General features: G+C 34.3%; 1 protein-coding gene across 3 annotated transcripts; it reads right to left on the bottom strand.

Moving 5' to 3' along the window:
• Positions 1–660: 660 nt before the first annotated feature.
• SINHCAF (SIN3-HDAC complex associated factor) lies at positions 661–26,969 on the bottom strand. 3 transcript variants are annotated; one of them, XM_074270628.1, is made up of 6 exons: positions 26,645–26,969; positions 9,317–9,464; positions 6,122–6,221; positions 5,195–5,321; positions 3,265–3,415; positions 661–2,856 (listed from the first exon to the last, which is right to left on the bottom strand). In XM_074270628.1, the coding sequence occupies exons 2-6, from the start codon at positions 9,442–9,444 to the stop codon at positions 2,694–2,696; spliced, it is 669 nt and encodes a 222-aa protein (XP_074126729.1). In that variant the 5' UTR covers positions 9,445–9,464; positions 26,645–26,969; the 3' UTR covers positions 661–2,693. The 3 variants fall into 3 exon arrangements, with proteins under 3 accessions (XP_074126729.1, XP_074126727.1, XP_074126728.1); XM_074270626.1 differs by lacking the exon at positions 26,645–26,969 and adding an exon at positions 25,058–26,607; XM_074270627.1 differs by lacking the exon at positions 26,645–26,969 and adding an exon at positions 24,645–25,010.
• Between the last annotated feature and the right edge of the window lie 299 nt (positions 26,970–27,268).

The following is a 27,268-nucleotide window of genomic DNA, read 5'->3' as shown; positions in this document are numbered from 1 at the left end:
ACTGTTTGAAGGGCACAAAACAGGTTGGTTTCACTGAAGACTTAGCAGTAAATCCTTGCTTCTGCCAGAAGTCTGTCTCACAACATTTGAATGCCTTCTAAATCAAAAGCAGTACTTTACAAAATTACCAATAGAATCTCAGTCTGGAAAGCCTACCTTAGAAATTACTTAATCCATCTACTATTTTCATTTTACAGATGAGAAAGCTGCCTGAGAGCATTTAAGTGATTTGTTTACAATACTGTAGGCTAAGTAATGGGGCCCTTCTCACTGGAGTTCTTCAAGCAAGGCTGAATGAACATTTGTCAGTTGTGCTATAGAAGGGCTGGACCAGTTGGTCCACCAGTATGTGATGGAACAGCTGAACTGCTAAATTCTCTTCCAAATTTGTATAGCAGAAGGAACTTTCAATGAATTGAGTCTTTGACTCAGAACTGAGTTTGGATCCTGGCTTGTTATCACATAGTAGATATGTGAACTGATCAAATCATTTAATTTTTCTGTCCTTCACTTCCCTTCTCTGTAAAGTATGACAACACTTAAAAATATATTCTTCATTAAGTCTATTTTAAAGCTTGTATTTCTCCCACAGTTTGATATGTATGTATATATATATATACACATATATATATACACCATAAAGACCAAGAACATTGGTTGTTGTGTTTTCTAAATAAGACTAAATTTATTCAACATCCTAGGAAAAGTTTTGATTATAAGTATATGAACAGTATAAAAAGTACAAAACAGATTGGAAGGTTTCTAATACATTAATACAAAGTGCATGACTACATACATTATATCCTACAGGCAAAGGAACAGATGGAAGAGGGTGAAGATGACGGTGGATGAGGTTCAGCAATAAATAAATAAATACAGAAGTAGAGATGATCTATATTATAGTATATTCTACCATACTGCAGTCATTAAAAATGTACAAAAAAAATCATTTCAAAAAAACTCAGGAAGAAAATGTCAATGGCTTGGACTCATGCATGCACTTCAAATACTGTAGCTCCACACAGCTAATCTAGCCATTTTATCATACAGTAATGTGCATGGAGAGTATGAAATAGGTATACTTTTCTCCAAAGGAGGAGTGTATTGACTAATGGTGGAAATCTAAAAAACTATAGGGGGCCCATAAAAATGGCTCACCCCTCATTCTTATATTGTTTATACTATCAAACTTACAAAATCCAGTCTTAAAAAGGAAGCACCACATCATGGTACAAGATAAACAAAACACTCCTCTTATTTTCACTTTCTGCACAGATTTGGTAGAACATTTTGAATTTACTCTCAAATTTAGAACATTTTCATAAAGAGGTTTTTGTCAGTGTGATGAACATGCAGTGGATTCAAACAGGAAATGTTTTTCTTGAAACCATTTTAGAACTGAAGAATATCATGTTGCAGCATTTATTTTATCCTTAACATTGCAATGTTTGGAAAGCTTGAATTGGAAACAAAATACAAACCCATTCTATTTCCCAACACCTTTTCCTTCCTAGTGGAAGTTAATATTAAACATAAGAAAAAAAAAAAAAAAAAGACAAAACTTGTAGCAGTGCACTGCAATATATCCCAAGAGGTTAAAACAAGTTAAATGCCCACCTATGTAGGTGAAACCTTCACAAAGGTCAACTGAAATAATCCAGAGCTAAAACTGAATCATGCAGGTTTTTGATGTAGTCACTAAGCAACCTATAGACAAGAGTTATATATATAATATAGAAGAAAAATGACAATTATTTACAGATGTGAAATTCCCTAGGAAATGTGCCCAGAAGCATTAACCCTTATTTTTTGCACAATCCTGCAGATATGCATAATTGTTTCATTAAGATGGACCACTACTTTTAACGATCAGTATATACAGTGTATTCTCTACCCATGCAGTGATGTTTCCATAGTTAGATACAGGAAGATTAAGCCCTAGTCATTCTTCCCAAGACTTGATACATCTCCAGGAGGACCTGTGGTTCTTTTGTTCCCCAATTCCTATAAATTACTATGTTCTTATACTATTACAAGAGGGAGAAAGCAATACAAATAAACAGGTCTCTCTTTGTCTTAAATTTAAAGAATGCTAACTCCTCCAAGTTATCTGCACTAGAAGGTACAGTTTGTTCTGCTTAATTACTCAGTAGTATAGGTTTAAATCATTACAACCTTTGCAAGACTTTCATGTTTCAGAATTGTTTTCAAATGCCTCTCTGGTATTTAAGTCTTTTTTACTAATCTGTCAGATTTGTTTTCACAAAGGAAAACAAATGTTATCATTCCCGTAAAACGCCTAATCACTGTTTTTCAATAGAGAAAGACTAAACTACATATTGTTTATACAAAAATCCCATTTCTGCCCTCTATATCCCTCTCAATGTTCATTTATTAAGAAGGGATTAAAAAACAGTAACAACCCAAAGAGCATTTTACAGCAGCATTCAGCTTTCCTATCAAATATGTAGCATCTTAAATATTATGTACAATCTTTTTTTTAGTAAGATAGACACTGGCTTCAGAGTTTAAGTGGAGAAAAAAATGAAAACAAATTTTTTAAAAACCCACTTTAAAACCATTCTAGAAATTGTCTTTTGGCAGGATAGTAAGTGTCCAAGCGAAATAAAGAGGGTCATTTTGTTGCCTTTCCTATACTAATTCTCAGTCCCCATTCTTGAAAAACATTAAAGTCACCATTCCTCCTGATTGGAGACAGGCAGAGATTCTGGTCTCTGCTCCTCTGGTTGTTCTGCAGCTGCCTTCTTATTTCCACAACAAGGCTTGAATAGATGTGTGTCTATTAGAACTTCCCCAAAACGCCCTTTGTAGATAATCCCACAGCATACTTTCTGTCTGAAAGAAAAAAAAAAAAACAAACAAAAAATAAAAACAAACAAACAAACAAAAAAAACCAAAACCCCAAAACATAATTAATCTGGAAACATATGCACACAAGCCAATGTCAACAACCAGCAACTATAAGCCCACAAAGTCCTGCTTCCTCAGTCTCATCATAATTCATGAAAATCCTTTAGCAATATCAATTAGCTAAGTAAAGGGTTATATAGGCCATAAATTTTTGTTTTAACTTTTTTCAAGTGGAAGATCACACAAAATTCCAAATTTTTATTTTATTCATGATTTCTAAGTAAATCCCACCTAGTTAGCCCAAACTCGCTTTGTTGCTAGGAAAGCAGGAAACAGTAGCTTATGATTTAGATAGAGTGTAAATTGAGATAGATGTTTCAAATGGTTCTATACCTTTTCCAGTATGTGAGATCTAAAAAGGAAAAGACTGGTGTTCTGCTAGATCCAGAGCTGATCTCCATATCTGAGCCATCATCAGACTGATTACTGTAACAAGGGGATTGAGCTGGGGAGGCACTTGAAGTGGTGCTATGAGCATCAGAATCTATAAAGGAGAAGGAAAAGTTACAATAGAGAACAGTGCTAACCTTCTCAAAGAACAATGGTATATAATCTCAGTATGGTATAAACTCTAAAAAGTTGGCAAAGTTATTAATTTCACAAACTGAAATTATCCTAACCAATGCCCAATAACCAAGAAATTATCCTAACTAATGCCCCACACACCCTCATTCATTGCTAATACAATAAAGAAACCACTGACATTAATAAACATTTAATTTCCCCCCCCCAAAAAAAAATCAAGAATTTCCTATTACATTCTATCTCAGCAATTCAGGATGTTACATTCTTTCCTTATACCTTTTGTCCATGGAGCATTTGTACATTCTCAGTCTATATTCCTCTACTAGGAATGGCTTGGGTTACATTGTCCTATGATTTTTCACATTTGTGATTCTCGAGGGAATTGCATCTTTAGAAGAAAAATCCTTAGTGACCTTAGGATTAGCTTACTTAGAGTACACCACTATCCTTACTAATAAGGGAACTTGTGTAAGTTGCTTTTGTCAGGCAAAGAGGTATAGTACAGGTAAAGCCATTTTCCCTGGTTCATCTATCCTATACAAGACTTTAGGGTGTACTGCCAGTACCAGAGATCTATCTCAATTAAGTCTCAGCCTGCCATATAGCTACACTAAACCTATTCTCTCTTACCTGTATTATAAAATTAATACCTGACTTTGCTACTTCTGATAGGGTTATTATGAAGCTCATCTGAGATAAAATATATTAATACAAATGAGATGTTATCGTATTATAAACTACATATTGTTTATATGTTTATACTTCTGCCCTCTATATTCCTCTCAATGTTCATTTATTAAGAAGGGATTAAAAAAACAGTAACAACCCAAAGAGCATTTTACAGCAGCATTCATAATAAAAAACAGTAAATGACGAATTCTAACAATGTAAGAGAAGAGCTTATTTCCAAATAGAAATGTCAAAAAGACAAGATCTGAACTGGAATTTCAAATGGAAATAAAGACATCTGTCTCAGCTTGCCTTTACAATGTGGCCAGAATAATTTCTAAAACAACTCTGCTCAAAAAACTTAAGATTGGTTCCATTGCCTATAAGGAGTAAAGTCTAAACTCTTGGTTTGGTGTTCAAAGCCCTTCATGACAATCTCCACCTACAGTGTAATATAGTGGATCTTCAGATGATCTGAGTTGAAATCCTAAATCTGCAAATTACCTTGAACAAATCACATAAATGCTCTAGGTCTCAGTTTTGCCCTGCAAAATTAAGTATGAGGGAAGGGAAGAGAGTAGGGTTGATCAGGGATGTACAGGAATTGGACTGAAATTTCCAAGTAGCTTTCTAACTGTAAATCCAATGATCCTCAACTCCACATTACTTCATGTATCGTGTGTGTGTATTCATTCCAGTCACAGGCATCTTGCACTGTTCCACCTACCTGTTATTTCTGCTAAGCGGATTCTTAATCACATGCAAAATTCCTAGCTATATTTAAAAATCTGAAGAATACTCATCTTTCCTTTCTCTTAACTTTTATTTTAGAACACCTTCTCCCTTGTATTAGTTATTAACGTAAATGCTTTATTCAGCACACAGTGAGGACTGCTACAGGTGAATAAAAAGAATTACTACAAAGGCAATAAGACACATCATATATAAATCAAGAATAAATGCAACAGACTTCAAGCTTCATATATGTATAATATTTTCTTTACCATCGTTGGATACCAATGAGTTTAATGGATTACATTAAAATAGTAATTCATTATTTCAAACTTACTATGTCGTTTGAATTCCTTTTGCAATTTGTTGATCTGATTGCTCTTTATTCTATTTCCAGAAAGAGTTTTTACTTTCTTTGGCTTTAATGTAGTCTTTAGACTGGGTCCAGCCCTTGCATCTACCACCTGAAAGAAAATGTCATTATTTTTTACTATCATCTTCAAAAGGGGGCTCCTTGTTTTCCTAGAGTTCTGTCCTATGTACTCAGAAAAGTGTGTTTAAGAATCTAAAACGTGACTCCCAATTCTGAGTACAAAGTAAGTCTTTTATTGTTTTTGAGGTACCAGGGCTCTACACTAAATTAAGAAATGCTGTTTCAGCAATTCCCAACTATGGCTTAACAATAAATGACAAACAGAATGTTAGCAGTCACATGGTATTTCTGCAAAGGTCTTTATTTCTGAACATCTAAAGGTTTCTGAACATCTAAAATCTAGTTTGGACAAATATGGATGACTAATAATAAGTTATTGTAAGAAGTCAGAGATGCCTGGGGTAAATGAGTTCATCTTTGATCTTTCATCCCATTAACCTTTGGAATGTATGTTGAGGGTCAATTGCTATGTTCTTCCAAAAATATTTGGTACAAATATGGGAACAGATATTGTCCTGAACCAAATTATTCATTTCTTTTATTTACTGTTCCCTAAACAATGACTTATGGAAAAATAAGTATTGCTTCCAAATATTTAAAGCCCAAAGCTTATTAAAAAAACCTCTGAATTCAAGAATAATTGTCTTCCCAGAGAAACTGATTATCAGGTGAATAGAGATAGTAAAAAAAGCTTCTTGTTACTTTAAAAGTTTTTAAACATTTAAAAAGTGTTCTACTACTTGTAAAAGCTACATAAGAAATAAAACAAATCCAAATAAGCATCACTTTGAAAGACAACAAAAGAGAATAACTAGAAGGAAAGGAACTAACATGATTCCAGTTTTTTTTTGATCCTGCTGGTAGCTTTTTCCATCTTTTCACCAGAAGCACACAGGCATTACAGATGTCTCCTGAACGAGTTTCATGCAACCTGACAACAGGGAAATAAAGAACACATTGATCTTACTTTAAGAATGCAAAAACACATTTATTAAAATGGATAATCTAAATATATCCCCTTTCAAAAAAAAATTTCCACTTTCTTTGCCCTGTAAACTTTATATTTCTAGAATTCACATTTAACAGTTTGGAAAGCCTGTAACAGATGTCAACCTGTGGCCAACCACCAAGTGTAGCCAAAACAGATTCAATGTGATTGGGAAATGTTTAACATAATAAATAAAAACAACATAGATAATGCTAATTTGTGGTTTTCTAATGTAATATGGCCTGCAGGGATACATTTCTATTTCAATTTGACACCACTAGTCTATAATATATTATGGAATTTAGGAATTATGAAGGGAATAATTCAAAATAAGAATAAATGTTATATGATTTCACAGAAACAAGCCAATTAAAACAATATAAAAAATAGAGAGAGGGGCTATGAATAGAAAACACAGAAACATAATGGTAATTTATCTCAACCTTTTTGAGAAACTTATTTCTGTTTCTATTTTAATATATATTGGCTTAGAGAGCAATGAAAAGGCAGGGAGAAGCTTACACAATGAAACAAAAGAGAGAGAAAAGCCACTAAATCCTGGCTCTGGTCAGGATAAACAAAAAAATCCACAAGCTCAGTGTTTCCTAAACTCATTTGGCCTCTGAACACTTTAGGGGTTGGAGACACAATCCATAAGTGCTAGTCTAGGAAGTATAGAATACTTCTGGGATGAAGAGAGCAATTAGGTATGAGAGAGGGATAACAGGACAAAGAGAGAGTTTTGTTCTTTTTTTAAAATAGAGAAGAATTACTGTACCTAATCTGACTTCAAATTTAATATGGAAAGGACAATGATTACATGATTATCAAAATAAAAATTTTTTTGTGGAACTCTTTTTCAGAATGCATGGAATATATATGGAATACCAGGGCTCTATATCAATTTCAGAAATGATGTTTCAGTAATTCCCAAGTCTAATTTCCAACTACAGCTTAATGCTAAATGTCAAATCTTATGTTAAGGAACAAACATGTAATTAAGATGAACAAAAAAAACTTAATAATAGCTAAAATTATGTATTAGTGATATTTATGTGCCAGGCACTTTGCAATAGCTTTATTTGATTCAGGTCTTTCTGAAACAATAATAAATGATATCCCATACCCTTTTATTCCTACTCCAGAAACTTATCTAGAAGTTGCTCACGGGAATGCAAGGAAAAGTCTCTCCATTACCACATTTATGCCCCTTGCTAGTTAGAATAGTAAGAGGGCTAGTAATTTATGACCTTAGGTTTCCTAACAACCACCATCTTGCACTCACCAATCAGAGCATTTACACCTCTAGGAACTCAATAACATCCCGGTGAAGTTGTTTTTGTTAGTTTTAGTTAAAATTCACTTGTGACATGATTATGAAATAATGAATAACCTCATACAGGATTATGTAGGCAGTGATAGAATGCTAGGCCTAAAGTCAGGAAGACTTTTCTTCCTGAGTTCAAATCTGGCCTCAGATACTCTCTAGTTCTATGACTTAATCCTATTTACCTTAATTTCCCACATCTGTAAAATGAGCTGGAGAAGGAAATGATAAGACCTCTGATATTTTTGCCAAAAAAAAAAAAAAAAAAAAAAAAAAAAAGAAGAAGAAGCCAGTTGGGATCATGAAAAGGTTGGACACAACTTAAAAAAAACCAGAAAAAAATAGCAGGCTATTCTTTTATTTTTTAAAAAACATGTTAAAGTATATGTTAAGTGCAATATACATATACATTCATTCATTCATTCATTCATTTATTTATTTATTTTTATGCAGTTATTTTGCTGCAAAGGAAAATCCGATTTAGAAATAAGGTAAAAATAACCCGAGAAGGAAAACAAAAATGCAAGAGGACAAAAACACAGAAGGATGGAAATGCTATATTGTGGTCCACATTCATTTCCCTTAGTTCTTTCACTGGGTGTAGCTAGTTCTCCTCATTATTGAACAAATGGAACTGATTTGATTCATCTCATTGTTGAAGAGAGCTACATCCATCAGAACTGATCACCATATAGTATTGTTGTTGAAGTATACAATGATCTCCTGGTCCTGCTCATTTCACTCAGCATCAGTTCATGTAAGTCTCTCCAGGCCTTTCTGAAATCATCCTGTTGGTCATTTCTTACAGAACAATAATATTCCATAACATTTATATACCACAATTTATTCAGCCAATCTCCAATTGATGGGTATCCATTCAATTTCCAGTTTTTAGCTACTACAAAAAGGGCTGCTACAAACATTTTTGCACATACAGGGTCCCTTTCCCTTCTTTAAGATCTCTTTGGGATATAAGCCCAGAAGTAATGCTGCTGGATCAAAGGGTATGTACAATTTGATAACTTTTTGAGCCTAGTTCCAAATTGCTCTCCAGTATGATTGGGTACATTCACAATTCCACCAACAATGTATCAGTGTCCCAATTTTCCCACATCCCCTCCAATATTCATCATCATCTTTTCCTGTCATCTTAGGGCAGGTTATTCTTAAAACCAATCTGTTACATTAAAAAAAAAAAAATAATAATAATAAAAAATGCCCCAAAACAATAAGAGGACAAATATCAGAGGACCAAATAATACAAAAAAGGAATAATGTGGTTGAATACTTTCATAAGTGATAGGGATTTGAACTTCACATTGTGACTTTCACATTAGTTACATGAATAATGAAGGGCAAATCACATAACTACATTGGTCTTTCTTTTTCTTGAGTATTTCCTTCAAATGCTTATAGTGACAATCAAACGGGAGAACATAGTATAAAGCATTTGAAAAAAGTAAAGATTCCTGACTCTTCAGGGTCCCCACACCTTTTCACAAGGTTAATTATTTAGCATGTCTAGTACTTATATAACCTTTATATGAATTTCTAATAACACTACAAAAAAAAAAAAATACAGTACCATTAGTAGCACATCACTCAAAAGCTTACTACTATGGTTTTATTGCTGTATTCATTTTATAATATGGGAATTTTCATTTAATAAAGACATTTGCAAACAAACTCATTCACTTTCAGATGATCTTACCCAAAGCAACTCTGGAAATCCTTCTCATAGCGTTTACTATCAGTGAAACGAGAACTGGAAGACTTGGCTCTGCAAATACAGCAACCCTCTATACTTCTGTACATCTTTGGTTTGTGGAAACCAAACATTTTGTCTTCTTGGCAGTAGCCTGTAAAGCAAACAGGAATTGACAAAGCTTTGTTAAAGTATGAAAAAGGCATCAAGTTGCTCAGATAGATGAATTGACATTCTCAAATATCAAAAAGGCATTTCAATGCTTACTATGTGCTGAGGGATATGGATAAAAAGGAAAACTTGCAAAAATAATTCCTGCCCTTAAGGGACATACATATTTTTGTTTTGTTTTTAATTTTTTAAATAGTATTTTATTTTTCTAAATACATGCAAAGCTAGTTTTCAACATTCATTTTTGCAAAACGTTGTGTTCCAAATTTTTCTTCCTTCCTCCTTTACATAGCAAGAATCCAATATAGGTTTAAAAAGTGTAATTCTCTAAACACATTTCCATATTAGTCATATTGCACACAAAAAAATTCCCTTCATGGGGCAGTTTGAGGACCTGAGTTCAAATCTGGATCCAGACACATAACACGTCCTACCTGTGTGACCCTGGGCAAGTCACTTAACCCCAATTGCCTCAGCGAAAAAAAAAAAAAAAAGAAAAAGAAAAATTCCCTTCAGATCAAAAGGGAAAACAATAAAAAGGTGAAAGTACTATGCTTTGATTCATATTCTGTCTCCATAGTTCATAATCTTGTTTCTATGTACAATGTTTCTCTTAGTTATTTAGCATCAGCTCATGTAATTTTAATTCTACCAATACTATATTAGTATCCCAGTTTTCCCCATGCCTTCCAACATTAACCATTATCTACTTCTGTCATCTTAGCCAATCTGAGAAGTGTAAAATGGTACTTTTCACATCATTTGACCATTTATTAATTGGGGAACAGTTTATATTCTTATAAATTTGAGTCAATTATATATTTTAGAAATAAGGTCTTTATCAGAAACACTGGCTGTAAAATTCCCCCCCCCAACTCTGTTTCCTTTCTAATCTTGGATGCATTGGTTTTGTTTGTGCAAAATCTTTTAAATTTAACATAATTAAAGTTATTCATTTTGCATTGCATGACAGCTCTTCTCTGGCCATAAATTCCTCCCTTCTCCACAGATCTAATAGGTTCCTTGTTCTCCTAATTGGTTTATTGTATCAATGTCTAAATCATGAACTCATTTTGATCTGATCTTGGTATAAGATGTTAGATGCTGGTCTGTGAAGGAACATACATACTAAAAAGTATACAAAACATCCAAAGAAGAGAAGTAACCTAATGAGAGGAAGGAGCTGGAGGGATGAAGGCATCCTGGGGGAACATTAACATTAGAGCTGAGTCTATAGACAACCCATGGATGTCAAGAAATGAGGTCTGAATTACTAAGAGAAATACAAATTGAAACCCTGAGATTTTTATTTCATCAGCAAACTGAAAAAGATGACAAAAGAAGGAAATAGTCAATGTTGGAGAAGGCTTGGAAACACAAGCACATATTTTAAAAAACAATAATATAGGAAATACTCCTAAAATGAAGGACTAGGGTAAAACTTATTATACTTCAAATGAACTAAAAGGGGGGGGGGGAGAAAGAAAAAGGGAGACAATTTTGTCTCATTCATATATAGTTCAAATGTCGTTATGACAGTTAATTAATTTCAATGAGCATTACTGTTTGAGGCACTAGAGAAGGACAAAAATGAGTAATCCCTGAATGTCAAGGTAGTTAATATAAATTTACCACCTTCCTCAAATAAAACAAACCAAAAAGCAAAATATTGCTTGCAAGTCCAAAAATTCCAAAAGGAAGCAGGAGAAATTTGGGTATGCAAAAGAATTTGCATACAATTACCTTCCTTTAAGGCATCCCTTAACTAAGGTTGTTTTTCTTTCCTAAAAGAAGGCAAATAGCTTTCAGGCATAAATAAGATACTTTTAATAAAGGTTATGTTAATCTCTTTGCCACCACAAAAATTCTATCCACCAGAGATAAACTATTACTAGCATTTACATGCATTTCCATACACGCACATATCACATGATTTCTGTGTAAAAGTCCAGGACACAAAAATGGTTGATGAAATCAGGTCTTTTTATTTGTCTGTCCAGCAGTGAACCTGGAGACTATCATTTTAAATATCTTTTCTTGTAGTTTTTGACTCAATTCTCATGGGTATTACCTTTAAGTCTAGCTGGAAGCTAGAAAAGAAAGATGCTAGTGCCATCTGCTTTCTAAATGATGAATAGTAACAGATGATGCTCTTATACAATCCCATCAGTGTGTGAGAGAAACAACAGGAAAGTTACACTCCCCCCCCCCCATCATGAAAAGTCGTGCCTTCTCTATGTTAGTGCTGGAGATAATGCAAAAACAGTTCTTGCTTTCTAAGAGAACACAGTCAAAGAGGATAAACAACATGTATACAATTATGAACAAATAGAATAAAGGGGGAGTAGTCTCGAAGAGAAAGCATTAAATCTAAGAAGGATTGGAAAATTTTTTCTTGTAATAAATGGGACTTTAGCTAAGACTTGACAAAAAAGCCAGGAATGCCAGAAGGTGGAGAATTACAGGCATAAAGGACAGACAGCCTGGATCACAGAAAAGATCAATAAGATAAAAGACTAGAAAGGTTATGAAATACTTTAATAGTTTAACAAAAGATTTTACATCAGATCCTGGATTTTATATTTGAATATAGGGAGCAACAGGAATTTTGTTCTAGGTTTAAAAAAAAAAAAAAAAAAAAAAAGGAAGCATTTCTTGGACAACTGTCACCCAACTGAGAAGTGCTGCTATAGTTTTTGGGGAAGAAACAATTCTCAGGCCTAGCAGCTTAAGTTATGAAAAGAATTACAAAGGAATCTGTAAAATTAGACTTAAGCATTATCTTAAATATAAATTCTACAATCTATTAAATATAAAGAATAAGATGGTCAATGAGCTAAAAAAAAAAAAAAAAAATGAACTTCATATCAATGATACAAAAAGCAAAATCTAAATCCAGGGAGAGTAAACCAAAAAGCAAAGGGTCTAATTTTGTGCAACCTTTGGATTTTTTAAATCCATTTAAGAGACTAGTAGTTTAAAGTATGCATTTTCTACCAGCAAACTTAGTGTAGGACATTACAAAGGATTTTTTTTCTTTTTTTAAAATAGCCTTTTATTTTCAAATACATACAAAACCTTATGTTCCACATTTTTCTTCCTCCCTTCCCTCCCCCATCCCTAGACAGCATGTAACAATCCAATGTTAAACATGAATTTTTCTATATATATTTCTATAATTATCAAGACACACAAGAGAAATCAGATCAAAAAGAGAAAAAAAAGCAAGCAAACAACAAAAAAGGCTATATACTATATTGTGATTTACACTCAGTCCCCACAGACTCTCTAGGTGTAGATGGCTCTCTCCATCACAAGTCTTTTGGAACCAGCCTGAATCGCCTCATTGTTGAAAAGAGCCAAGTCTATCAGAATTGATTATCACATAATCTTGTTGTTGCTATGTGCTATATTCTCTTGGTTCTACTCATTTCATTTAGCATCAGTCCATGTACTCTGAAGGCATACTGCTGATCATTTCTTATAGAATAATAACATTCATACACCATAACTTATATAGCCATTCCCTCATTGATGAACATCCACTCAGTTTCTAGTTCCTTGCCACTACAAACATAGCATTATCAATAATGAAATGCAGAGATGTAGCTACTAGTTTGTACAGTGGATTGACCCAGTAGCCTCAGACAAATACTAACTATGTGACCCTAGGTATGTCAGTTAAATCAAATACCTGCCTCAGTTTCTTTAACTATAAAACGCTTTCAAATTATCTCTTAAATTCTCCTTTGCCTCCAACCCAACTTTTCCCAGGCCTGAAATTTCACTATTAAATCTATTCCTTCAGTTACACAAGGTATTTAGACATTGCAGAGTTTTCATTAAAAAGCAAATACTTCTGAAATTGGTACCAAATCTCAAAAGAGACATAGTGGGGAGGAAGAAAAAGAGTAAAGAACTGAAAAGGAGATAAAGCTAAGGCATCAGAAACTATTATTCTAACAATTCCATTGAAATCCACTCAGTCATGGTGGTCTTGGATGCAGAAGTTGGAGATAATATTTTTATGTTGTATTACATTTGTAAAAAAAAAAAAAAAAAAAACAACAAACAACACTTTCATTATTAAAATACTCTGAATCTCTAAAGTAGGATCCTATGAGCCATCAGAAAATCCAAATTCCCAGATTTCCATTCATTATCCATGCTTTAAAGTATGAATCATTTCTGGAAGTAAAGACCTAAAAAAGTTTCAAAGGAGTTTCTTTAAGTTCTCATTGTTACATAGTTTTTCTCACACAGATATTTCACTTATTAGACTGTACACCATCACTGGTAAGATTCTACATTTTACCTCTTGGGAGTTTCTACTTTCTTTCAAAGATCAACTAAAATGGTATTTACTCCATGAGGGCTTACTAGATAGTGCCTAAAGGATATGAGGAAGTTTTTAAAAGTCTGATTAATTTTTCTCAAGCTGAGACATAAAATGATCAAGATGGAGAGTTATTACTATATATATAAATATATAAACATATATAATTTATATCTATATATAAATATTAAAAAAGCATCTATATATAGATGCTTTGGGGGGCGGGGTGGGGGGAGGGAGAGAAAGAGGGAACACTCACTCCAGAAGTTTTCTTGCAAACACCCACCACTCCAGAATGAATTCCTCTGCTGGATAAAAAGTTCATAAATGATACAATGCTAACATACATACAAAATGTTCTGAACAGGAGGGTCCACCATCACCTCAGCCTCCAGATTTCCTCCAGGAGTGAAAGTGGACTGAGTGCTTGTTCCCATGCCTTTTAGCATGATGTTTTCAGCGTTAACAGATACCTTCAATAGGGATGAAAATGGGCATCAAGGTCAGCTTTAGTTTAACTTTTCAATGTTAACTTTTTGTTTTTATATTACTTTTATTTATAAAATCACTATCTCCCTAGCAAGACTGCCTTTGTAACAAAGCGAGGAGAAAAAAGCAATTTAACAAAGACAACCAATAGACCACATTTAATAATATATAAAATGATACATTCAGTTCTCTACCTCTTCAAAGAAGAAAAGGTGGCTGCATTTGAATTCATTGAAAATTAAATTCTTGATTAATTAGGGATATCTAGGCAATCAACCAGGCATACCTGGGACAGAGGATACCTGTAGAATACCTAAGTGTTACTAGGATGAGGATCTAGCAAGGGGGAGTGAAAAGAAAAAAAAAAAAAAAAAAACAATCAGACAAGTAGGTAGAGACCCAGGAGAAAAAGTATTTGAAAAGGACAGATTTTGAACTCCGGATAGTACTTACATATTCTGCTCCCACCACCCGTGTTATTTATTCAAACTTTATACAAAGAAAACCCATTTCTTCTAGGATCCTATGCAGGCAGAATCTCACAACATCTACAAGTTTTCAAGTCTGATACAAGATTCATTCTAAAATTTCTCTTCTTGGATAATCAGATTATCTAATAAAAGATTGTCTCTAAATTGGCAAAGAAACATAATACTTGAAATGGAAGAATATTAGTCTGGGCTCTATAGCAAAAGTGATGAAAAGGGGAGTATATTTCTCCAATATCAGGATTACCTCTGGGACTAAGATTGAGTGTAACAGCATGGTTGCAATTCTGCTCTGGAACCTGGACCTTAGAAAAGTGTGGGGTAAACAAGCCAGCCCAGAGTAGATGTTCGTTCACATACCCTTTGTGACAATTATAGATGCTTCAATGTGATACTCAAATGTATCTCTTATATTAGGCAGGAGCTCAAAAAAAAAAAAAAAAAAAATCTTGCATAACAACCATAGTGTCCAGTTATTCTCTGCAAACAGATCCATTAAATAATCCAGTTTCCTATAAACGAGGCTGCAAATTGGCAAGAAGAGGAAGTTGAGACATGGAGGAGGCTAGCAACATTGGCTCATTCCTATGTGCTAAAAGCCCTGATCTTAAACAGCTTATCTATATTACATTAGATATTACAAGCCCCCTTGGACTGCATCAATACTTGGCAAATGGACGGGGAGCTAGCAAAACCAGAAAGTTTAATGTTGCACGTGTCTTATCATTAAGAACCCCTTGACCAATACTGCAGAAAAGTGAAGGGTGTTCATTAAATAGTTTAAGAAATGTTTGCTTAGAGACCTCTAGATAAAATAAATCATATATCCTACTCTATTCTCCTCATATCCTGTAAACTTTCTTTATGGAAAGTTAATCTGGAAAAGGCTTTTGCCAGCTCTTACATTCTTTCTGCTAGGCTAGATTCCACTTATTTGTTCACCTGTTTGCATGAAAGGTGTTTTTATTTGTTTTGTTTTTCCTAAATAAGAAGTTTGAAAAATATATCTACATAGAACTTATATTCACTAAAACATTTTAGCAACTCTTTTCCTAGTAATAAAGGTGACAATGAAATGATGTATGAGGTGGTTTTAGAGAAACCTAGGAAGATTTGTATGAAAATGATGCAATGAAGAGTCCAGTAAGCAGGAAAACAATTTTATAACAATACTAAAAAGACAAATAAGCAATATTCCCCCAAAGTCGTATCAGACTCAAGGTGCCAAATGAAATACACATTTTGCTCGATTATGTATATTTGCTTAAAAGGATTACTAAATCAAGGGTTAAGTTTGAAGGAAAAGAAAATAAATTTTTATTATAAAAAAATTTAACTCAATTAAAAAAATAACAAGTACAAGAAAAGTATTCAGTTTCCTGGGGGGAAAAAGGTAACATTAATTTAAGAAAAGTGTTTCATGAGGAAAATTCTAACAATTATTTCATTGGACAGGGAATAGAAGAGATTTTTAACCTAGGTCTGCAAATTTTAAAAAAACATTCTGATAATCATATTTCATTATAATGCTTTCCATTTGTTATCATATATACATAGGCAATATAGCACACAGTAAGTGTTGGATAAATGCTTACTGAATTGAATTTAATGAGGTTAGCTTTAAAGGACAGATCAACAGGCAAAAGAGGGGAAAAATTCTAGACAAAGGGAACAGTTATAGTGTTCCAGGCATGGTGAATGGCAAGCACATAGTGAATGTATGTCTCTAATGCTACCAAGCCATTTTAGAGTGGGTACAATGTGGAGGGACTGAAACTTGATATAAAACTAAAAGGGTAGAGTGACACCAGACTGCATAGATCCTTGAATGGAAATAAAGAATTTGTTTTTGTAGAAAAAATTGAAAACAAAGCAGATTTTCCACAGATATAGTAGAAATGACTAAACAAACTGTTATACATGAATGTGATGAACTGTTTACTATGCTATAAAGAAAATAATATGATGAATGCAAAGAAGCATGGAAAGACTTATAAGAACAAATAAAATTAGTTGCAAAATTACAAAGCATAACAGCTCCCAAGACATGAGAAGAATCCCATCCCAGTCCCCATCTTGCAGGTATTATATGTAGAGATGTCCAGATGTATGAAACATTGCACACACATTTTTTTTTAAATAATACTTTTTATTTACCAGATATATGCATGGTAATTTTACAACATTGACAATTGCCAAACCTTTTGTTCTAATTTTCCCCCTCCTTCCCCACTCCCCATGGCAGGTTGACCAATACATGTCAAATATGTTAAAGTATAAATTAAATACAATATATGTATATATGTCCAAACAGTTGTTTCATTGCACATATTTTTGGACTTTTTTCTTGTTATATCAATTGGTTTTGCTAGATTTCTTCCACACCCCTTTCTCTTTTTTAAAAAGTTAAACAGGATTGTTTTGTAAGAAAGAATCAGGTGAATTTTGAACAAATAAAAAAAAAAAAAGAATAAAACGTGTATTTTTAAATAACTGTAAACTTTGCTCTTCAGAAAGAAAAAAAAAAAACTACTTGAGATTTTTAATGAGTAACAATCAAATCTCTGTAAGATATTCCCCTCCCCCCAAGGGGTGGTAAAAGGAGTATAGGATGCAGTATAAGAAGTGCAATTTGGTGACATTAAGAGTTTTGTTAAGGAGGTCATAGAGGAAATTAAAAGGAAAGAATAGAAATGTTATGGTTCTCGGGACTAGTAACTAGCTGGATATGAAGGAAGGAATAAAGATTATCCTTAGATGAAAACCTAGGTGGTGCTGCTGAAAGAAAAGGTTTTAGGGGAAGTAAGTACAATCAGAAATGATGGGTCATCAGAATTTCAAACTACCTAGATATTATCTGTATGAATATTATCTGTAGCATCTATTAAATCTCTCTATGTACCCCTAAAGTAGAGAGGATGAAATTGACTTGCTTTAATAATTTCAATCTCCTGAAAATGAATGAAAAATCTCTACTCTGCATCTGATCTTCATCTACATGGAGGAACTAGGGGTGAAATGACCTCTCCATGTCTGAATTTATGATAGAAAAGGGGAAGACTATATACGTATAGTCTATGTGATCTTAATTTTGAGTGCAGATTTTAATGATAGATAGGATCCTATGACTTCAGCACAGGACAAAGAGTAAGTACTCAAAAATGAAATACTTAAGGCACAAAGAAATACATTTCAATTATAATGGGAAAAAAAACAAAAAAAACCCAACCCATTTTCTAGAGTCTAGGAAACAAACAAGCTTTAAAAAAAACAAAACAAAAAACAACAGTAGTTCCACCACTCTGATAGAGGTCCTGCACATTGATTTCTCAAAGTCTCTTCCACTCCACCCTCCACTCAGCCATTAAACTGATCTTCCTAAAAAATTTGATTACATCAATTTAATCCATTTAATCATTTGCAGTGGCCTTCTTCAGAACCAAATACAATATCCTGTTTGGTTACTAAAACTATTTATAAAAAACTAGTTTCTTTCTTTCCTTCCAATCTTCTCACTTTATTTTCTTCCATTCTCTTGTGATCCAATGATACCAATCTTCTTATTATTCCTCATAAAAGACAGTTCCCCTATAAATCACAAGCATTTTCATTGTCTCCCATGCCTGGAATTCTCTTCCTCATCTCTGCCATCTGAATTCCTGGCCTCTTGCAAGTGTCAGCTAAAGTCTCACCTTCTGCAAGAAGTCTTTCCTGGTCCCTCTTAAAAATAGTACCTTTCCTCTTAGACCCTATCTAATTTAATCTGGATATATTTTGTTTGGACACTATTGTTATTTTTTAATTCATGTTTTATTTTAAAAATAATAACTCTTTATTATCAAAAGATATGCAAAGATAGTTTTCAACATTCACCCTTGCAAAACTTTTGTGTTCCAAACTTTTCTCCTTCCCTTCCCCTACCTCCTCCCCTAGACAGCAGGCAACCCTAATATATGTTAAAGATGATTTGTACACTATTATACATATATAATCCCTCTGATTACACTGTGATCTTGAGAGCATGGGCCTTTTTTATTTGTATCCTAATCACTTAGCAAGTATTAGGAATAAATAAATAATAAATGCTACTTGATTTGGTTAAGTCCTGCAGACAAATAGTTTTATATATAATGACAAATGACTTAACTTCTCCTAAAGTTGTCTCTAGTTTGCAGAGCAGACGCTGATAATTATGAAATAACAGACCTAGTTTAAAACAAACAGAAAATAAATATAAAAAAGCAGGAAACTTATCAAGAGCTAAGCCTCATAATGCAGAGAAAGTAGTTTGTTTTGTTTTATAGTGTAGAAAGGAAGAAGTTAAAGAAAAGCATAAATAGAGGGAATAATGATAACAGGGGGAAAAAAATGGCAGGGTCAGTAATCTTATTTTGTTTCTTTTTACTCCTTCAAGGAAAATCATCTTTGGATAAGAGTGACTGAAACAAAAAGACTAATAGGAAGCTGAAACCTAAGATCAGTAAGGAGATAACTAAGTACCTAGCAGCCTTTGATAAATGTAAGGTCCAAGGAACTATAATATGACCCACAAAGCAGTAGCAGATGAGTGAGCCACAGTTAGTGATCTTTAAAGACTATGGAAACAATTCTCCCAAGAACTGCATATTATTAAAAAAATTTTAAATGTTCTTAATCATGAAGAGAACTGAAAATCAAAACCACGCAGAAGTTTTACACTTTACTCAACTAATTGGTAAGGATGACAAATAATAGACAAACTGGAGGGAGTTTGAGAAGACAAGCCCACTAATGCATTAGGGTTGGTGGAGCTGTGGATAGATAGAACTACTTAGGGAAGCAATTAGAATTGCACAAATAAAGTGGCTAAAATGTTCACACCAGAGATTCTATTGCTAGAAATATATCTCAAAGAGGTTAATGACCAAAAGGCTCCATAATAGTCATATTTATAAGTAGCTTTTTTTGTGAATCAAGATTGGCAAAAAAATGGATTCTATCAATTGAGAAATGGTTAACAAAACTTGTAGTACACACATGAATGTAGTGTGTAAACAACAAATTAATGAATACAGAGAAAGAAGCATGAATAGGACCTGAACTGATGCAAAGGAACAAAAAAAGGACAGCAACAATGTTAATGGTAAAAACAACACCAAAAAAACCCCATCAAAACTGAATGTTGGTTTAAAAGATACAGGAGAAGTACCCAGAGGGATAAAAAGACACTCCCCTCCATTTTACAAAAGTAAATAGAGGAGGAATTCCACCTATGGACTAGGTTTTTGGTTGTTCTTTTTCTGTAAGAATGGAGAAGATACAAGGAAAAAAATCTGGGTTCTCACCTAGAAATAAAAGATACTAATAAAAATCTATTTTAAAAAAATATAAAGGCCAAGACCTATATATATATATATATATTTTTTTTTAAAAGACTGTGAAGAATGGAAAAAAAAACGAAATTTCCCACTTTTAAAAGCTGAAAGAGAAGAGAGTCTGCAAAACAATAGACCAATTAATTCCTTACAAAATTCTAGAATTTTTTTCTTAAGGTAAGAAATGGCCAAGCCACAAATATCTAGAAATAGAAAAGAGACTACAACAAGCCTGCATGGCTTTATACCTCATCTCCCCATCCCCAAATCTGGTAGATTAGCAAAATTACCTAGATTCTTTGCTAGAATCTGATGGAGAGGTAGAGAAAAGTGAGACAACAGTAAAGATCAATAAGAATTATAATAGGTGCAATTATTGGACCCAAAGAGTGACAATTAATGGTTTGATGTCATTTTTGAGGACACCCCCTGGAGTGTCCCAGGGAGTCTAAGCCCCACCAATGGTCACAACATTTTTATCAATGACTTGAAAAAAAAATTAGTAAGCACACTTATCATATATGCAGATAACACAAAGTTAGGGAAGAAAAGCTAAATCTGTATGGCTATAGCAGAATAAGCAGCCAAAAAGGCCCTGACAGGACAGATATTGTGATGATGCTTTTAAGGCAAAACTAAAATGGAATAAACAGGAAAACAAAACCCAAAATACATTTGGCTTAAAAACCAACAACTAAGCCATAAGGTTTAAAAGCCACCAACAACTAAGCCAATTATTTCCACAAGATGAGGAGAGATGCAGTCACATACCAGTTTGAAAAAAGATCTGGAGGTTTTAATAATATTAACTGAATTCAAATCAACATCCCCAGAAAAAGCTTATACAAAATTAGGCTAACATTAAGAGAGGCATAATAGTTACCTAGGAGTTGACAATCTTATTATTCTATCCTAGTTAGATCTTAATCAATAGTATTGCCTTCAGTATTGGACTTTTGTAGTAAACTATTGAGAAGGACTTTGCAAATTGATTTTTTAACACATCCAAAGTCTGAGCAAGAAACAGATTTCCTGGAGTCATTTTATACTGTGGTATTGATGAGAAATATGGTCAAGGACACTACCATAAAAATAAATGTAGCCAATACTCTAGTATCAGTTGCTGAAAATGAGGTTGAAAAATTCTATGAAATCAATAAAACCTTCAAATTCATCAACATATTCTCTGATTCTTGGTGACTTCAATGCAAAAATGGGGGGGAAAGTGAAAAATAAAGCAAGGCACATACTTGTAAAAAGGTACAAGAATAAAGAATAAATTGAAAAAGGATAAAAAAAAAAAAAAAGAAGAAGAAATTAGAGTCCAAAGGTTTGTAGACCACACAAATGTCTCATTCCCATTAATGAATATTGCTTTGTAGTTGGTGACTGTCTGGTTCTTCACTTTCAGAAAAATGTTATCCTCATTGTGGAACTTGTTAATTACTTGAAGAAATTTGAATGAGGAAAAAAAGTGTTCCTAACTAGGATATGGAGTAAGGTTTTTTCCTCTTATTTTGAAATATGCTTATTTGTACTTCATTTGAATCTGTTAATCTGACTTCATTTCACTTTTATCATCTAATGGATGCAGATATAGAAGAAAATGGAAAGAAAAATAAGACAAAGCTCTCATTTGCAAAGTTATCAAGAAACTAAGTCATCACAAGGTGCTAAAAGATCATGCTAGAGTCTCTCTCCTGGATATTTTTTAAAAATGTAAACAACTATTGAAAGAAAAGACAGGCATAACTCTGAAGCAGAGTTGTTGTCTTTCCAGCACAAGATTCATTTTATTATATAGCATCAACAAGTTATCAAATGCTTACCATTTATATTAAGTATTTATAAATATATGTATTGATATATTAATTATATTGTACATATTTGTACTGAGTACTAAAGATAAAAATTATGTCTGCCCTCAAGAAACTTACATTTGAATGGAGCAGAAAACACATCTACAATGTAAATAAAACATAAAAGAAGGAAAGCATTAGCAGATAAGGAGTCTAAGGAAAAGTCTACAGAAAAATGATGTTATGTCTCCGGAACCTAGTCTTTAAGGAAGCCAGGCATCCTAAGGAGAAACTTTTCATGGGGAGAGCCGGTGCAAAGAACCTCCTTGGGAAGAACTTCTGGGAACTTAACAATGAAGTAGGTCAATATGCTAGACCTTAAGAGTTTATGAAGGTGAATAATGTGTAAGAAGATTGCAAAGGGGCCACTTTATAAAGATACATGTTATAAAGATAGATAGAATGTAAGCTCTATGGGGGACAAGCTAATTTTTTTTTTTGTCTTTGTATTCATAGAATTTACCCAGCACAGTTCATAGCACATTAGGAATTTTAAAAAGTATGTCATGATAGAATGAAAGTGTTAAGAGTGGTAACTAATTATATATATATGTATTATAGTCATTTCCAAAACTATGATTAAATATTTCACTAACTAGCCTTTCAATTCTAATGTGCTTCTTTTTCTTTTCTACCTTAACTCCATGTTGCCCATTATGAGTTACTAAACTGGCTTTTTGTCTTGTAAAAGTTTCTTCGAATTCATTTTTTTTAAAAACAATTCCTAAAAATCATATACCTTAAAAACCTAGAATATCCTTGAAGAGGATAAAGTCAAATTCTCCATTTAATCTGAACAGGAGAAGAAACTAGTTAATATAAAAGTCTAGTTATTTTTCTTCTTTGAATGTATGTGTGTATGCAAATAGGGTTAAGTGACTTGTCCAGGGTCATAAAGCTATTAAGCAGTAAATGTCCCAAGGATACATTTGAATTAAGCTCCTAACTTCAGAGCCTGTGACCTATTCACTGCCTCATCTTAGCTGCCCCTTATTTTCCCCAAAAAAATCAACTGCCAAGTTCTAAAATTTAGTTCTAGTTTACATAACTTACATTCAGAAATCTCCCTAATTAATAAAATGGTAAAGTGAGCTAGAAAAAGGCTTATGTTCCTGTGTTCAAATAAATATGAAAGAAGTTATCTTATGAAAGATAAAGTGCTTCATAAAATTTAATTAAATGATTTTCCAAGTAATTTTTAGACTTTTACTGTAGTAAGAGCAGTACTATCCTCTCATTTTACATATAAGGAAACTAAGGCCTAGAAATGTAAAGCTGACCTTTTCAAAGTCAACTAAGTTCAAAGCAAAGTCAAAATTTGAACTCATTTCCTGCTTCTATTGCACCACATTGCAGAAATCTGTTATTAAATAAGTCAACTTGGATCTTGGTGATATCAACACAAAAATAGGAGTCACTAAACATACATGTTGTGTATAACACATGTTAACTTTATTTGCTAATTGTTTAAAATCTCTGCTTTAGTTGACCAAATAACATATAAAGTAAAATGAAAATAACCTATTAATAGCATACAATGTATTTAAAGTCAATTTATAGTCATATTAGCCAAGCAACATTCAGAACTACTTATGAAACCTTATTGATCAAACTTGTATTGAGAAATTTTTAAAAATCAAGGAACATTTAGAAAAAAGCAAGCATCAAGGAACATTTAGAAAAAAGCAAGCTCACTTGTTGCTGCCCTAGGATGTCTAGACTCTAGTTTACCCACAAAAACCAAAGAAAGCCCTCTATTCGTCCCTATACTGAAGCTCTACAGAAAAACACTCTAGAAAACATCTAGGCTTAAAGTTAGATAAAGGAGCAGCCAGTTCTAAGCACCTTCTATCTTATTAGATAAACCAATCTAATTACAACCAATTTCCGAGAATTTCTAGTAATCAATAAAAGCAGGTATTTTTCATTCTCTCTTGAGGGGGAAGCAAATAAGATAAGGGGGGACAAGAAAAATAAATCACTAACCTTACAAGGAAAGTACTTTTAGGAAGTTGGGGGGGTGGAAATCATTTGTGTGCAGTGTTGTCTTTGTATGGGCACATAATATTTAACAATTTCCCATGTGCTCAAGAAAATCTAAGTGGCTAGAAAGCGAGGAAGAAATTAAACTTTTAGTTCTCCTCAAATCCAACCAAAATAAAAATGTTAACCTTCCAATTATGGTGTGTGTGCACACCCGTAGCAGTTCCAGTACTTACTTCCCTAGAAGCAACAGTGGGGACCATTAAACTTCCTCATGGTTATCTGATGAGGTAGTAGTGACAAACAGAGGAACATAAGTATATAAAGACACCTAGGTCTGGAAAAGTCAGTAACAGTAACTAAATATATTTCTCTATTTCCTTCATTATTCGCTGAATTCTCCTTTCAATCTAACTTGTTCATTAGATAATAAATTTCAATGTATTTGGTGGAAAAGGGTTCAGTTTAGTAGAAAAAATAACACATATTATATAAAAGTGATAATGTATAATGTCCTTGAATTGGAGTTTAAAAAACAATCCTAGGAACTTTAAAGTTACTCTTCAGCCCTTTCTCCAATAATCAAAAAAGAGAACAAAGTAAAATTTCTCTCTCTAGGTCTCTCCTCTCCTCTCGAGCTAACTTTATGGTCACCTTTTCCCAAAAGCCGATTCTAGTCTGATGGCCCAGTCATTCCAAAAGCCACTCCAGCATCTGTGCTCATGGAGTCCAACAGGCCGTTCCTTCATCTTCCATACTGTACTGGCTGTGCCGTGCCGCGCTGCTAAGACTTGTTCCTCCTCATGGCTTTACCCTGACGTAATTCAAACATGGCAACAGTTCGACTTCAAAAGCAAATCAACAGACCTCCCATACACACAGATCAACGAAGCAATGGTAGCAATCTAAAAGAACCTTATTAAAAGGCAAGAACGGAAGCTCAAACATAATCTTAGTCACTGCTAGAGCTCCTGGAGTTATATTTAAACGAAGGACTGGGAAGCTTCCTTCCTCTCTGCCTGAAAGTAAAGCCACACGCCTCCTCCTCCATGCACCCAGTATGGCACCTTAGAGTAAGTAGTTTGAACAGCCAAAGTTTCCCCACGAGAGGGTGGGGGAACAAAAGCCCTTCCAGAAAGTAGTCTTCAACTCTTGCAGAACAGCCAGAACCAGAACCCGGTCCCTTCGACCTCCCAGACTGGATCTTGCACCCAGGAGCATGAGCACATGCAGCCCTCTTTGTTTTCTGTCCAGCCAGGCTCTGCCTACGTGCAGCATCTGAGATGTCGGATTGTTTTCGATGGGGAGTGTGGGGGGTGGGAGCAAGAACAGGGACGCCTAAGAAAGGATACATGCACCTCGTCCGTAGTTCTTCCTCACCCTCCCTCAGAAAGGAAGAAATTTAATCAAAGTTTTGTAACGTCCTTGATTGAAATAGAAGGCAAATTGATAGAAATTCTCAGGCGAAAAAGCTGATAGTTAAGACTTTCACTCTGCTTTTTATAAACTGGCAAGAAGCCATCACCAAGAAAAATTTAAATTAAAATTAAAAAAAAAAATCATTGTCCCGCGAAGAAGGAATCACGTACCAAACAATTACTAAAAGGTTTTGGCTACGGCAACTAACATTAAAAACTAAAAAACACAAGTGCCGCTTGGGGCACATGTCATGCTAGGTTTTAGGTGGAAAATGAGTCCTTTTTTGGCTCACTTGAATCTTTAGGACAACTAAACTCCCTTCGTGTCAAAGTCAACTTGGGTGTAAGTTGCCATTTTAAACTGCAGAAAAATAACATCCTAGAAAAACCTCAGGTAATGGAGCCTTGTAGTTAGTCCAGATCAAAGCTACAAGTGAATAATATGTAACCAAACAAATACGGAAACATGGAACGTTGGGGGATATTCCAAGGAGAATTCGGTTTTGGATTTGGAGCTATTTTTAAACGGCCGCGTGTTCTGTCTCATTGTCGAATCCGCAGCTCTTCAGAGTTTAGCAAATAACGCCACGCCGCGCGCTAACTACTAATCTAAGCAATTAAGAAAAAAAGGGACTAATTTAAAAACCACTGGACACCAATACTCAAAAGCAAACTATGTTTTCCGCTCGAAATGCATATAATTTCCATGCATACAAACTAAGACACGTGCTCAAAACCAGGGTGGGGGGAGCCTAAATCTTTAAGCTAAACGACCCTAAGCCGCATCAACAACTCCAGTAGCAAGTCAAAACCCTGGGATATTAAGACCTTTCTCGGATCATTCGTTAATTAAATTGAGGAAAACAGGCCTTTTAGTCGACTGGCTTGCTTTATCCAACCAAACACTGCGGCTGGAAAAAGTCATTGTCACCTTCCAAGTGACTCTGTTAACTCCAATGACTACTTATTTGCACTTTACTTAGTTTCTCCTCCAGTCTTTTTAGTTTGCCTTACAAAAAAAGAAAGTAGTACAGACACATAAGACACGTGTATGTCAAAGCACTGGAAGATTTATTATTAAATTAAAGCAGCGCTCCCGGCAGACCCAACTCCAAGACAAAACTTCCCGCATAGGAGAGAGTGCCTAGAGCTGGCACTTTAAGTGGAAAAGAACAATTTCAAGTTCCTAGAGAAACAAACAATTTTTGCATAAGAGTAAGGATAAGAGTTACTCACCTTTCTACAGCAACTCTTCACGCTCAATAACGAGTGCAAGGTATGCCCTATAAGCCAACCGGGCCCACGTCTTCTTTAGCTTGCTCCTCCTGGTCTGGAAAATTGTCTACTGCAATTCAGCAGTTGTTACCTCGAGCCGGGAAGGTGTAGATTTCGATTTCCCTTTGCGCACGCGCTGTTCCCGGGACAAAATTCTCTTGAATCGAACTCATTTGCATGTGAGCTCTTGCGCACACAAGAGTGATCGAGGGTGGAAGCCCAAGCGGTCCCGCGCGCCCCCGTAGTCTCTATTGTCCTTTTAAGGGGAGACGCGCCGCGCGGGAAACATGGCGGGCAGGACCAAACCGAGAAGAGGGCGGGGGCTGCTTACTACAGCAGAGACGTCACGTAAACAAACGCCCCCTCGGGGGAAGAGGAGGAGCAGGGACACAGTATAAGGAGCCATGGCTCATTTATGAAGTTCTTCATCATGAAATTGATTGAGAGAAAAAAAGATTTTTTTTTTTAAAACATGTAGTTGAACGGTTCCTTTACCCTCCCCAAAAGCTGCGTTTTGCCGGGCTCCCACACCTGCTGTAAACTTGAGGCCCAAGAGGCTGCGCAGGAGGCTCTGGACTTAAATGT

The sequence above is a fragment of the Sminthopsis crassicaudata genome, chromosome 5, assembly GCF_048593235.1.
Source record: "Sminthopsis crassicaudata isolate SCR6 chromosome 5, ASM4859323v1, whole genome shotgun sequence".
Taxonomy (NCBI): Eukaryota; Metazoa; Chordata; class Mammalia; order Dasyuromorphia; family Dasyuridae; genus Sminthopsis; species Sminthopsis crassicaudata.
The sequence above is the reverse complement of the archived record's forward strand: the minus strand, read 5'-3'. Positions and strand labels throughout refer to the sequence as shown.

Coding starts and splice junctions, on each gene's coding strand:
- SINHCAF (XM_074270628.1), bottom strand. CDS start 9,444: ATGTTTGGTTTCCACAAACCAAAGATGTACAGAAGTATAGAGGGTTGC. Junction 3,416..5,194: donor AAAGGAATTCAAACGACATA/GTAAGTTTGAAA, acceptor TCTCCTTTATAG/ATTCTGATGCTCATAGCACC. Junction 2,857..3,264: donor GATCTCACATACTGGAAAAG/GTATAGAACCAT, acceptor TTTTTCTTTCAG/ACAGAAAGTATGCTGTGGGA.